This window comes from Pteropus medius, unplaced genomic scaffold (assembly GCF_902729225.1).
Source record: "Pteropus medius unplaced genomic scaffold, Ma_sr-lr_union100, whole genome shotgun sequence".
Taxonomy (NCBI): Eukaryota; Metazoa; Chordata; class Mammalia; order Chiroptera; family Pteropodidae; genus Pteropus; species Pteropus medius.
In genome coordinates, this window is record NW_024340696.1 from 26,473,898 (window position 1) to 26,488,156 (window position 14,259).

Sequence of the window (14,259 nt, forward strand, 5' to 3'; positions counted from 1 at the left end):
GAGACAGACAGAGTGAGAGAGAGAGAGAGAGAGAGAGAGAGAGAGAGAGAGAACTGGTGAGAACTGTCCATTATGTTCCCAAGAGTTTCAATGTGGCTATGTAAATAGCTTGATATGTGTCCCTGGAACTGGCAAGACACAATGGATTATTGTTTAATTCTCATCAGAAATCTAAAAGTCTGGCTGCTCTGATGGCAGAGCAAAGGAGAGCTGCCTGCTGGGATTGCCCTGCATGCCCACAGTTTGTTTGGGTAAAGAATGTGAATGTTTTCAGGGACCAGGTGCTGGCCTTCAGAAGAGAGATATAAAGTGAGGTAATTTTAGATCCTTTCCACAGGACCCTCTGGAGGCACAAGGGGGCCTCAGTAGAAAGAAGTTAGAGATTTACCTGCAGATGCCTTGAGGCTGTGGAAGGAACTATAAGTGACCTGCCAGAGAAGTTACATTTGTCCATGTCAAGGAAAAGTGCAGGTGAGAGATGGTAGACTCACCAAAAGACCCATGTAAGAGCTCACAGGATGAAAAATCAGCTTTAAACACCTGCCAGAATGAGGGAGCATAATGTTAACTCACAGCAGGATTAGTCAAGTAAAAACTCTCCTACTTCTTGCCTCTCCTCCTTCCCCGACTCTGATCATGAAGGATTCAAAATCATTATTATCTAGATATGGGAGAAGGCAAAACACAAGGCTGGGCAGGGGGTGGAGAGAAGCTAGCCATACCCTCCTTTACTGCTGCAGGCAACTGGCCAAAGGAGGCCTGAGCTGGAAATGGGGAGTAATTATATTTTTGAGTGAAATTTAAAGTTCGATTATCATACTGACCTGGACATATTAATCATTGACTAGAGAATGTTTTGTTACCTGAAAGGAGCTAGAAAAGTCAAGATTTGTCCTAAATTTTATCCATGGACTGGGAAGAAGTGGTCCCACAGGGTACATTTAAAGGAGAATGGGTGACATGGATTATGTGGCTTTATGATTATGTCCCATTGGTTGTTCAATGTAACAATGATTCAAGAGTTTGAGAAGTGAAATCAGACTTCTGCTATTCTCATCAAAAGATTCATTAGAAGATACATTAGCTTTAGAATATATTTCTGAGTCAACTAAGTTTTACAGGAGAGGCTAGATTCACACTGTGAGAACCAGAGGAACATTATATATGAGCAACTCAAACTCCCCATTTAGGAAACTGAGGCCTAGAGAGATAAGACTTTTCCCAATTCATACACATAGAGACATCAAGAAAAGCATAGTATACAGCATCTGCTCACATAGGCCATATTTAATTAGGTACCCTTCTTGATAAAGGCCAAATTTCTTCCTGTTTCCCAGGTTTCAAAGAAATTAAAGTAAAATTGTAGGCAAGATTCTTGACAATATCTGAGAAAATCTATGCTAAGAATCTCAGTTGACTTTGAATAGCCAAAGCAATATTGAGAACGAAGAACAAAGTTTGACTATATTAGTCAAAATGGCATGGCACTGGCATACAAACAGACACATAGATCAATAGAATAGAATAGACAGCCCCAAAGTAAACTTAAACCTACATGGTCAATTAATCAATGACAAAGGGAGCAAGAATAGACAATGAGGTTGTTAGTCTCTTCAATAAATGCTGTTGGGAAAACCGAACAGACACATGCAAAAAAATAAAAATAAAATAAAACTAGACCACTTTCTTATACCATATACAAAAATAATCTCGAAATGGGACAGAGACTTAAATGGAAGAACTGAAACCATAAAACTCTGAGAAGAAAACATAGGCATTAAACTCTTTGACATTGCTCTCAGCAGTAGTTTTTGTTTGTTTGTTTGTTTTGATATGTCTCCTTGAGCAAGGGAAACAAAAGAAAAAATAAACAAATGAGACTACATCAAAATGAAGAGTTTTTGCACAGTGAAGAAAACCATCAAGGAAACAAAAAGACAACATAATGAATGAAAGAAGATATTCACCAATGATATATCTGATAAGGGATTAATATCCAAAAAATATAGAGAATTTATACAGGTTAATACCAAAAACCAAACCATGCAGTTAAAAAATGGTCAGAGGACCTGAATAGACATTTCTCCAAAGAGGACATACAAATGGTCAACAATGAAAAGATGCTCAACATCACTAAACATTAGAGAAATGCAAATTAAAACCCCAAGACATCATCTCTCACCTATCAGAATGACTGTCATCAATAAATAAACAAACAAAAATTGTTGAAGAGGATGTGGAGAAAAAGTACCCCCCATGCACTGTTGGTGGGATTGTAAAGTGGTGCAGCCAGTATGGAAAACAATACGGAATTTCCTCAATAAATTAAAAATAGATATACCATATGACCCAGCAATTCCACTTCTGGATATTTAGCTGAAGAAATCCAAAACACTAATTCAAAACGATATATGCACCGCTATGTTCATTGCAGCATTGTTTACAATAGCCAAGATATGGAAGCAACTTTCTGCTATTGTCCATGGATAGATAACTAGGTAAAGAAGAAGTGGTACTATATACAATGTAATATTACTCAGCCATATAAAAGAATGAAATCTTGTCATTTGCAACAACTTGAATGGACATAGAGAGTATTATGCTAAGTGAAATAAGTCAGAAAGAGAAAGACAGATACCATATGATTTCACTTATACATGGAATCTAAAAGACAAAATAAATGAACAAACAAAACAGAAACAAACTCATAGAGAACAAATTCATGGTCGCCAGATGGGAAGGGGGTTGGGGGCATGGACGAAGATGATGAAAGGGATTAAGAAGTACAAATTTCCAGTTATAAAAATAGTCATGAGGATGTAAAGTACAGCATAGGGAATACAGTCAATAACATTGTAATAACTATGTGTGGGATCAGATGGGTACTAGACTTATTAGGGTGATCACTTTGTAAGTTATATAAAAGTCTAATCACTATGTTGTACACCTTAAACTTATATAATATTTTATGTTAAATGTAATTGAAAATTAAATTTAAAAAAATGTTTATCCTTCCCTGCTGTCCTCCTAAGCTTAAGATATGGCCATTCTTATTATAAGTGTCCTCTTGTTGAATGTTCTAAGGCTTTCTGTGAGCACATATCTGCAGATGTATCAGTTTGTAATGGTCGCTCAATGTATTTCTTTTATCCAAAGATAGGGTCTCACATGGTTCTTGAAACAGAAGAGGGTTCAGCAAATGTCTGCAGAATGACATAATGACTAGATTCCAGTTTCACTGTCTATGTATGTGTTCATTATATATCAACAACATTACTTCCGAAGAAAGAAAACAGGCAACATTTCTGTTCAGCCTTGGGAAACTGGAAGCCAGAACCTGGAGTCATGTTTAACTCTTTGCAAATCCATAACTCAGGGATGCTCAGTGGGGGAAGACACCTCCCTTTAGTATCTAGCCCCTGGGGCAGACATCATTGTGGCAAGTTTGCCCATGTGGCCTTGCTGCCCTCCCCATTGGCCACTTTCCCATGTTGAGCTCTTCTGGGGCTAGTGGTACAAAAGGCACTCAGTCCCTGGGTCACTTTATGTCCTGTGATGAGAAAGAAACACTAACTCTCACTGGAAGACATATTTGATTTATGGCCTGGTCAAATTCTTGCAATAATAGACACTCTGGTACACCTTTTATTTACATGGATAGGCATCTGAGGCCTCCAGCTGGAACCAATGTAATCAATTCTTTAGCCCTAGTTTTTTCAGGATTTCTTAGTCTCATAATCAATAAGGATGAATAAATACCCAAGAGTCTTAATTAGAGGAGAGTGAAGAAAATAAATCACTCATTATATGTAATGTGGTCTCACTGTCTAAGTTCTAATAACATAGGCCTAAAAGCCATAATGAAGTAATCTCTTCCCACTGCAGCCTGGATGGGCTTGGTCTAGGTATCCTTGGTCTTCACCAGCCCTAATTGCTCCCGGGCATCGCAGAGAGGCATTTGTGGGCCTCCAGCAAGAGAGCTCTGAGGAGCTGTGGCTGCTCCCTCACCAGCAGATTCACCTCTGCCAGGAGGAGAAGGCCACCTGGGGCGGCCTGCAGGCATGGGGAGGACAAACGGACAAAGCCTACCTGACTCCATCCTGCCTTCTTGGTTCTCCTGGGTTTCCTCGGAGGCACTGGAGCCCCTGGGGAAGGGCTGGTGGCTGAAGAGGTCATCACACAGGAGGCTTCGGCACAGCTTGGCAAGGAAGCGAAGGACGTACCCGATGCTGTTCACCACAGGCAGGCTCCGCAGGTGCTGTTTCCCATCAAAGGACGCAGAGACTGGAAAACCAGAGACAGCGCCTCAGAGCAGGGGCACTGGAGAAAGCCACGAGTCCATCAGCCATGGGCAAGAGGCTTTCATTTGTTTAGTTTTGTTTTGTTTTTAACTAGGCTTTATTTGGACTTCAACCTGTTTTTTCATAAATATCCTGTTTCTGTTCCAGGATCTCATCTAGGAGACCACATTGGGTGTAGTTTTCATGTCTCCTTAATCTCCTCTGGTTTGTGACTGTTTGTCAGTCTTTCCTTGTTTACCATGACCTTGAGGGTTTTGAAGTGAACTGGTCGGGTATTTTGTAAAATGTCCCTCGACTTGGGTCTGATGCTTTTCTCACAATTTGACTGGAGTGATGAGTTTCAACCATAGGGTGAAGCGCCCTCCTCGTTGTATCAGATCAGGGATATAGGATGTCCACATGACATCACTGGGGTGTTAACCTTCATCACCTAGCCAACACGATGTTTGCCACACTTCTTTACTGTACTCTCAATTCTCTTATTTCCTTGGAAATAAGTCACAAGGTCCTGCCCACACTCAAGGGTAGTGGAGGAATTAAGCTCTACCTCCTGGAGAGGGGAGAGCCTCTATATCATTTGAAATTCTTTTATAAGGAAGAATTGTCCTTTTTCCTCTATTCATTCATCCATTCATTCATTCACTCGATCATTCAATCATTTATTGATATCAGTACAGACTCAATATGTTTATTTTGTACTGTGGGTTTTCCAATACTACATTATTTATTTTGTTACTCAAATTCTTCCAGCTTTCATCTTTGGAAGCTTTCAGGTTGACTCCTGTGTCCCTATGACATGCCTCCATTTTTTTTTGTTTCTGTTTTTTTAGCACATCTTTGGTTAATGACACTTTAATATGCTCCAGGTTCATCTTGCATTTTTTCTGCTTCAGCCCTAATATCAGCCATCTGGTTGATTTCTTGGTTCCTTTATTGAAGAGAAACAAGACTTGGGCACTGGATGTGCTTGTTGCTACTGGGGTGTCAGCAGTTCTGCGGCCTTGCAGTGGAAAAAGCTAAGAAATGTATGTATGTATACTATCCCATTATAATTATTTCTCTATCTAAATATTTGATGATTAGATAGACAGATGATAGATAGATAGATAGATAGATAGATAGATAGATAGATAGAACTAGATATATACATATATTGAAAAAAAAACTTGAGTTTGTACTGAGGTCTCTAATCCAGCATCACAGAGTTCAGGGTTATTCTAGCCTTCTGGGGAAAAGTCTTTATAAAAGAACAGTAATCTCTCCACAGTGATGCTAGATCAGACTTGATTTCTATAGGGTTACCAGAATGTAGAAGAAACACCAGTTCTTCTAAATGACTAGAGTGTGTTCTTTTTGGTAATTCTCCTCGCAGCTCTGTCTCACCCCAAGAAGCTTGCACCCCACCCCACTGTGAAGAGCACACAGGAGATCCCAAACAGGACATTCTCCCCCTGAGGCCTCCACCACTCAGTGTCAACACCTAGAGAGCAGCTCGGTTTTTTACATTATATTTCCCAAACACTGGCAGACAGCAAGGGCTGGGGCAGAGGTGACCAGAGCTAGTTTTGATTTCAGAACTCAAAAACAAACAAACGAACGAACAAACAAACAAACAAACAAACCACTCATTTTAATTAGAAATCGAAAGAATCCATTTCTTTTGTGTAGCTCTTTAGAGTTTGATAAGAGTTTTCATATTCATCTCATTTAGGCCTCCTGACTATCCCATGAGGACAGTGGACAAAAGGTTATTACCTGATGTTACATATAAGGAAACTACAGAGAGGTCCTGGAATGTTTTTTCTAGTTCATGTGGCTTCTAAGTGGATTTGCCTGTCATTTTAATACTCCAGGTGACTGAGATAGATAAGCCAGTCAAAGAGCCCCCAAGATGCTCACCAAGGGTGTTGACCCAGCCATTCAGATGCTCTAGAAATTCCCTCTTAGCCTGAGTACTGTTGCTTGCCTCCAGTACTTTAAAAGACTGGGTGTGTTGGAAATTGAAGCCAAGTATCAGGCCTCTCTCAAAGTCAGTGTGCACGCATTCCTGGAGGTGCCTGGGAAATCACATAAGTGGGAAAATTCCCACTTATTTTAATGATTATTAATTATAATGGGATAGTATATATATACATATATACTCCTTCCACCTCCCAGAAGAAGATGTGAAATTGTCAGATCATGAAATCCACTCCGGTGAGAAAAGGTGGCTAAGGCAAAGCACCCTAGCAGGTATGCTGGGAATAAGTTGTGGGGTACTGCGATACTACTCCCCTCAGCCATTGGGGTGTCCCGAGGCCAAGCCAGAGCAGTTTGGTTCCTTTAGCCCACTGTGCCAGCACCAGTGTCACCATTGTATTCCATGTATTCTGCCATGGGAATATTTAGAAAGCAGTGATCCAAGGATCAGGTTCTATGTGGAGAGCGGGAGAGCCTAGCTATTTCTCCTTGAGTCCTTCCCTAAACCACCTGAGTGCTGTCACTTACTCTCCTTGCTTAGCTTCCAATCACCATCGGTAACGTACAAGACCACCTTGCCACTTCACAGCCTCAAGGTGGTGGCATGAGGAGTCTTCTCAATGCTTCTGCATTCTTACAGACACTAAGACCAAGTGCTCAGCTCTGGCCTTCCCAGGAATCCTTCAGCCAAGGGAAACTTGGCAAGTCTCTGCCCACACTTGCGTTGGTGTCAGGCTCCTTCCCAGCGCCAAGGCCCCTGAGGCCACAGCAAGGCTGAGCAGGCAAGGAGGGAAAACAGGATCAGCTCTTCCAGCTTTGCGGGGAAGGACCATAAAGAAACAGTTAGGTAGGACTCACTCAAGAGGCCCTAGCTTTCTTTAAACACCAGGTCTGTGTGTTCAAAGGCTTGCTATTTAGCAGGAAAAAGGACAAGGCCTTTGATCTCAGACTGCGGCCCAGGATTGAGATCCTGGCTCTCAGACAGAAACCAGGAGAAGAACGGCCAAGCAACTCTTGGAAGACCAGACAACAGGACTCTTCTCTTGGCCTCTTTTGGTGCAGCCCTTCTTCCTTATATCTCTGTTCACATCTGCTAAAGTCTCTTAAAAGTTATTCTGGGTCAGACACCTGCACTCGGACCTTGCCAAGTTCTATTTTAATCAATTACCAGCAAGTCAGACCCAGCTTCCTGCTTGGAGGAAACTCCAGAAGGCAGGCTGAATCAATTGGAGCTGGGGAAGCTGTGTTGGACACACTTGCCAGCCCCAAGCCCTGGGGATCTGGGGTTAAATAAAACGCCCCTGCTTTTGTTCTTCAGGGAGCTGCCACATTAAAGGTCTCTCTTCCTTGACCCTTTCTTAGCCAGCCAGCAGGGTCACCTGCATGGCCCCAGTGTTGGCAAATTTTCTCCCTTTTTCTTGGTGATATGCAGGCCATGTCCATGATGCTGGGCCAGAGAAAACAACAGGCTTTGGAGTCAAGACATCTTACAAAGACCTGATCCTCTGAGGCTTAAGGGCAGGTGGTGACTCTTGCCCATTGTGGAGAGCCGCCAATAAGACAGAAAGAGCCTCTGCAGGCAAACATGTGAAGTGGGCAAAGCTCCTGAATCTGCCGCTCACTTATGGTGACAACTTCCACTCCCTCCATAAGCTGTTGGGTCATGGCTGAAACTGGAGGAGGGCAGTGACAATGACAGAAGGGATTGACCTTGAAGGCTCTTGTTTAAAAAAACACGCCCTTTGAGATGGGGTTGAGTTCATGAGCTTTCCCCACTGCCCTGCATGGTGATTAGTGCTATGAAAAGGGAATGGAGCAGAGTAAGGGAGAATAGAGAGTGACAAGGGCTGATATTTTAGAAAAGGTGGTCAGGAAAGGGCTCCTTGAAAATAAAGCATTTGAGTAGAAAGCTGAAAGAAATCCAGGAGCAAGTCATATGGACAGCTGGGAAAGAACATTCTAGAAAGAGAATAGCAGGTGCAAAGACCCTAGGACGAGAACATGGCCGGAGGACAGAGGAAGAACAGCAGGGAGGCTACCATGGCCAGAGCAGAGTAGGGAACTCGAGAGAAGTGACCAGGAGATCAAAGAGGGAGCCAGGGCCAGGTCATATAGGGCCTGTAGGCCCTCATAGGACGTGGGCTTTTTCTTGGAGTGACATGGGAGCCATTGAGGGTTTAGAGCATTGGAGGGGCATGATCTGACTTAGATTTTTAAAAGAACCAGAGTGGTTGCTGCAGGTGGTGAAAAGTGGCTGGATTCTGGTTATATTTTGAAGTTAGAGCAATAAGGTTTATTGATGGGTTGAAAGTGAGGGTAGTAGAAAGAGAAGTGTCAAGGTGAGGTTTCAGATGTCCAGCTTTCTTGTCCAAGTCTAGAAGCATCTTCTCCTTGAGCTCTGAAAGGCCTTCAGCACACAGGCTCGTGAAGAGCCCTGGAGCCCAATAGAGGGAAGACAGACCCTGACCTCAACTACAGTCCCCCAAGCCTGAGAATGGCTGCTTTCCTCTTCAGAGACTCCTATGGCCATCCTTATACAACCTGCTCCAGCGCCTTACCCGACACCATCTCGCCACCATAGCCCTGCTTGACCAGAGAGAAGACCAGCTTCTGCTGGTGGGCACAGTCGATGCACGCTTGCACAGCCTGCTGCAGCACCGCCGATGGCCTCTCGGGCCCGAAGTGCTCGGGGAGCTGCTGAACCTTCCTCCTTTCCAGGTAGGGCCCTGCGTTGGCTTGCTTGTTGATGTAGAGGCAAACTGTGGAAACAGAGACCCACAAAGCCCTCAGTATCTGTGCACATTGGGCCGGGGGGCTGCTCCCATGTGCTCAGGGATGCGTCAGCCATGTCCCGTCAGCCCGGGCCTTGGAAAATATGGAAATGGCTAAAGTGAGACTGCTTCTTCCCACTTAATAAGTAAAAGAGGCAAAGGAGCCAATCACCTCAATTGCCAAGGCTTGCTCTCAAGTGGCCTCCTGGTTGGGACAGATGGACAGGTGGGGCCCCTTTGGTGTACTCAAATCTGAATTATAGACAGTTATGGAGACCTATGTGGACTGCATTTACAGAGCATTTCCATGCTGGGCATGTACACATACAAAATCTTCCCTCCTCCTCCAAGGGAACAGTCAAGCTCCACATAATGTTTACCACTTTTTTTAATTAACCTTTGATGAATAAAAAAAAAAAAATCAAGATAATGTTGATTACTCCAAAAACTGTGTTTCAGCCTCTAAATTCAGCCATTCCTTTAGATGAGCCCAAACAATGGTTTGCACACTTTTAAAGTAATATCTAACACTAGTAAAAAAATTTTGAGCACATCTTCCAAAATGTGTTTATTTATAAAGAGGTTATACATATTTTTATCTGTATTAATGTATTGTGTACGTGTTAAAACATAACCAAGAAATAGAATTTTTTAAAGAATGAGATGCAAACAAATATTAATAGTAGGTGACATATTCTACACATTAATGACACTGCTCTTATGTTTCCTGCCCCCCACCCCAGAGCATGAGCACCTTGCCTAGGAGGCCAGTAATGCAAAGGATTGTTGAAGAGGGACTTTTAGAGGACACTTATAGGATTTGGAAGGATTAAACAGTAATAACAAAGGTGAAGAAAATTAGTTTCTATTGATCACCTATTATATTCCAGTCGCTTAAGATATTTTATCTTATTTAATCCTTAGGACAAGCCTGGGAATAGGTATTATTCCTTCTTTACTAATGAAGAAACTGAGGCTTCAAGTGGTTAGATGGATACTCATAAAGTCTATAATTACTGATGCAACAGGGATTTGGATTCAAGTCTTTCTGATATCAAGGCCTGTGCTCTTTTCATTCTATGAGGCTGTCTTCTCCTCTACTCATCCCAGATAATTAAGGAAATATAATTAATAAGAGACCTTTATGCCAGACACTGTGCTAGGTCTTACAGAGAAAATGGTGAACCAAACTAATGAGGTCCCTGGCTTCATAGAGCTTAGGGCCCAGTATGGGAGGCAGACCTACTCAGAGAGTCACAGGAACTGATATGGGACTGTGGCTGTGAGACACACTGTGAGGTGCTCAGACAGCCAATCCTGGGGGCCCTGGCAGGAAGCCCATAAAGTAGGCAGGTATGCTTGAGCTGAAATAAAGGGAGAGATAGTGTCACTAGAAGGAAGATCATTCTAGATGGAGGGAAGAGACTATGCTAAGATCCTGTGACGGGCCCTGGGGACTGAGGACTTGTTGGCCATTTTAACAAGTTTGGTCTTTACCTAAGAGCAATGGGAGGAGAAATAAGGGATTTAAGTGGGATGGGAGTGGGGAGTGGGGTTGTGATGAAGGGGGACTGTGTTTGTGTGTGTGTGTGTGTGTGTGTGTGTGTGTGTGTGAGAGAGAGAAAGCATCTGATTGTTGCTACTCTTACAAAGGAACTGTTGGTTTGTGGGTGCCCCATAAGGCACTGGGCTGTGCACGACCCTGACTGGATTAGAGGGTGCCAGGTGGGACTAAGGGAGATTAGGAACCTTAGGAGATCTGGAAGTACAAACACAAGGATAGAAACTCCTCAAGGTAAGCAGGCTCACTATTGATGCAAAGTAAACCTGGCTCTAAAGAGAAAAACTGGGCCACCAACCACTCTTTCTAGTCCTACCCCAAGGCAAGCAGCTGAACCCAAGATGCGCTGAAAACCAAGTTTCAAATAATCCAAGCTGTGAGCACACTTAAACTCGTGTGCTCAAAGAATCTGGTCATCCTAGCTACTGTCCAGCTAATACGATAACTAAATACCTCATTTGAGGTACTCGGTAGCAGCTTTCTAGTACACAAAGTGACCGTTAGATGATGGGCAGCCCATCACAGTCTTGGAGTTCATTTGCCTGACCTACCTGTGAGAGCCTGCGGGGCTGCCAAGCTGGGTACGGTGGCTGCGTCCTGAGGGATGGAGCTGAGGTCAGGCTCTGGGGTACTCCGAGGAGGTGAGAGGGCTAAAGGAGTCATAAGAACCCGAGACTTGAGCTGCAAGAGAGAGCCCATTTGGTCAATGAAAATCTGAAAATTATCTCCACACTCTCTCAGAATCTTTTCTAGATGGTAGTTAACCATTGCTACTTGGTCACGCATTCACACCTTTCTACCATGCAGCTTTGGTGCTGAACTTCAAATTCAAGTCCACATTCAAGATTCATGTTTGGGGTCACATTCAGAGATCAGCTCTACCCTTATAGTAGAGCCACCCAGAAAATGACTGTGTCAGTCAATGGGTATGGGAGCACATAGAGATCTGAATAGATCCTGAGCACAGGATGCAGGATAGGAGATAGTTCTTAACCTGTGCTTCCTAGAATCTTGTGGACAAGGCTTCCCCCGACAGCTACCCAGAGACTGAACCCGAAGTTCTCCTCACTTTCTGCTCACAAAGATCACTGATCGTGTTGGAAAGAAAAAGTAAGGGCTATTTCTCTAAAGGACTGACATACTGCTCAGTGTTTATTTCTTGCAGTCGAGACTATCGAAGGTAGCCTGAGTGTGGACTTGAGTGCATGCTCCACTGGTGAGAAGTAGCCACCTTCAAGGTCTCACTTGAAACCACAAATGAGGAGCTGAAATTTGCTTTTATGGATTAAGGAGGAGATGAATGGTTTATGATGTCAACACCAACAAGTCATTCTCTTAAACTGAGGTTTGACAGACAAGTTTTAATCTTAACTCTCCAACCCAAAATAATAAATAAGTCAGCTACTTCACATTTTCACCACTGACCTGGGCCTGGACCCCACTCCAGACCAATTAAGTCAACCTCTGGGAATGGGACACAGGCTTATGGAGTTTTTAAAGATACTCAGATGATTCCAATACAATTAAGATTGAGGACGACTGCTCAACACTAGTGCTTTTCAACTTTAAGGTGCAATCAATCACCTGGCGGGTCTCATTAAAACACAGATTCTGATTCAGGAGACCTGGGGTGGGGCCTGAGATTCTGCATTTCTAACATGCTCCCAGGTAGTACCGATGCTGCTGCTCCATGGGCCACACTTTGAGTAGCAAGGGCGTACATTCTATTGTTATTACAGATGTAGTACCCAACCATATCTGAACTTGTTTAGGATAAAATAATACTAATAGTCATAAAGAACTAGTATTCTTACTGCTAGTTATGCAACCATTTCACATTCGTTCATTTATTCATTCAACAAATACATATCGAGCACCTATTGTAAGCCACACACTCTTATAGCTGCTTGGGATATAACAGGGAACAAAGCAGACAAAAATTTTTGCTCTCATGTAACTGGCATTCTTTGTCAGAGGGGAGACAGACAATAAACAAAATAAATAAGTAAATGATATAGCATGTTAGAGGACAATAAGAGCCGAAGGTGAAAATAAAGAGGGAAAGGTCATGGGAAGTACAATCGTGAAGTTGTACTTTAGATTAAAATTTTAAAAATAAGGTGGTTAAGGTAATTCTTGGGTGGCACTGCACAAAGATTTGAAGGAGGTAAGGGAGCAAGTCGTGCCATTGCCTATGGGAAGAATATCCCAGTGAATGAGACTATCAAGTGCAAAGGTCCTGAGGCAGGAATAATTCCTGGAGTGTTTGTACAACTGCAAGGAGGCCAGAGCAAGATTGGAGAAGTAATAAAGTCAGCAAGGTTTTGCAGGACACTGTAAGTTCTCTGACTTTTATTCTGAGCTTTTTTGAGCAGAGGAACTACAGGATCTGAACAGACATATTAATAATCCTTCTAACTGTTGTGTTGAGAAGAGACGAAAGGGGCAAAGGGGGAAGAACCACTAATCTAGAGTAGATGAGAGATGATGGTAGATCGGATCAGGGTAATAGCAGTAAAAGTGATGAGAAGTGGACAGGTTCTGGATAGATTTTGAAGGTGGAACCAGTAGGACTTACTGACACACTGGATGTGGTGTGCATGAGAGAGAGAAAGAAGTCAAAGATGATTCCAAGGGTTTGGGCCAGGAAGTCTGCAGGTGGACTAAGATTCCTTTTTTGGGGAGCAGAAGGAGGAGAATGAGAGTGTAGGGAAATAGGGGAGACTAGAGGTTAGTTTTGTACATGTCAAGTTCAAGATGTCCAGGTCTAAGTAGAGATGTTAAGTAGACAATTTCACATACTGGAGTAAGGAATTCTGGTGGAAAATATAAATGGAGATTTAATTTGAGAATCATCAATATAAGGTTGATATTTAAGGCCATGATAATGAATGGGATCATCAGAGAATTGAAATTGAGTGTAGATGGAGAAGAGAAGGATCCAAGCATTGAGCCTTATAGGGCTTCAACATAAGAAGGTGGAGAGTTGAGGAGGAACCAGAAAAAGAAACTAGGAAAGACATCTAGTGGGGCAGAAAGACAACTGGGAGAGTGTGGCATTATGGGAGCCAAATGGAGAAAGTGTTTCATGACAGAGAGAGTGATTCACTACGTCAAATGCTCTGATCAGACAAGGAAGACCAGAAGTGGCCATTACATGTAGCAACTTTCTAGTAAGAGAGGTTGTAGTGAAGTGGGTGGGATAAGTAACCGATTGGAATAAACTCAAGGAATTATGAGAAGAGAGGCATTGGGATCAGGAAGTAAAGTCAGCTCTTTCAAGGAATCTTGAAATGGGGCATGGAGAATTAACTATAACAAGAGGGGAAAGTAGGATCAAAAGGTTTTGCCCCACAATGAGATATCATCTCATACCCATTAGGATGGTTACTATCAAAAATAAAAACAAAAAATAACAAGTGTTGGTGAGGATGTGGTCAAATTGGAACATTTGTGCACTGTTGGTGGGAATGTAAAGTGGTGAAGTATGGCAGTTCCTCAAAAATTTAAAAATAGGATTACCCAGCAATTTTACTTCTGGGTATATAGCTAAAAGAATCGGAAGCAGGATCTCCAAGAGATAGTATAGTCATGTTAATAACAACATTATTCACGATAGTCATTGTGGAAGAAACTACAAAAGTCCATTGACAGAAAAATGAGTAAA

General features: G+C 42.6%; 1 protein-coding gene across 6 annotated transcripts in view; it reads right to left on the reverse strand.

The window, feature by feature from the left end:
• Positions 1-14,259, reverse strand: part of SCML4 (Scm polycomb group protein like 4) — an 89,676-nt gene that overhangs the window by 20,758 nt on the left and 54,659 nt on the right. For all 6 annotated transcript variants that reach the window (XM_039869857.1, XM_039869812.1, XM_039869820.1 and 3 more), the window contains 3 exons: positions 11,144-11,273; positions 8,819-9,019; positions 4,090-4,284 (listed from right to left, as the gene is read on the reverse strand). In XM_039869857.1, coding sequence (XP_039725791.1) covers positions 4,090-4,284; positions 8,819-9,019; positions 11,144-11,255 — 508 coding nt within the window. In that variant the 5' untranslated portion in view covers positions 11,256-11,273. The remainder of the gene's footprint in view (positions 1-4,089; positions 4,285-8,818; positions 9,020-11,143; positions 11,274-14,259) is intronic.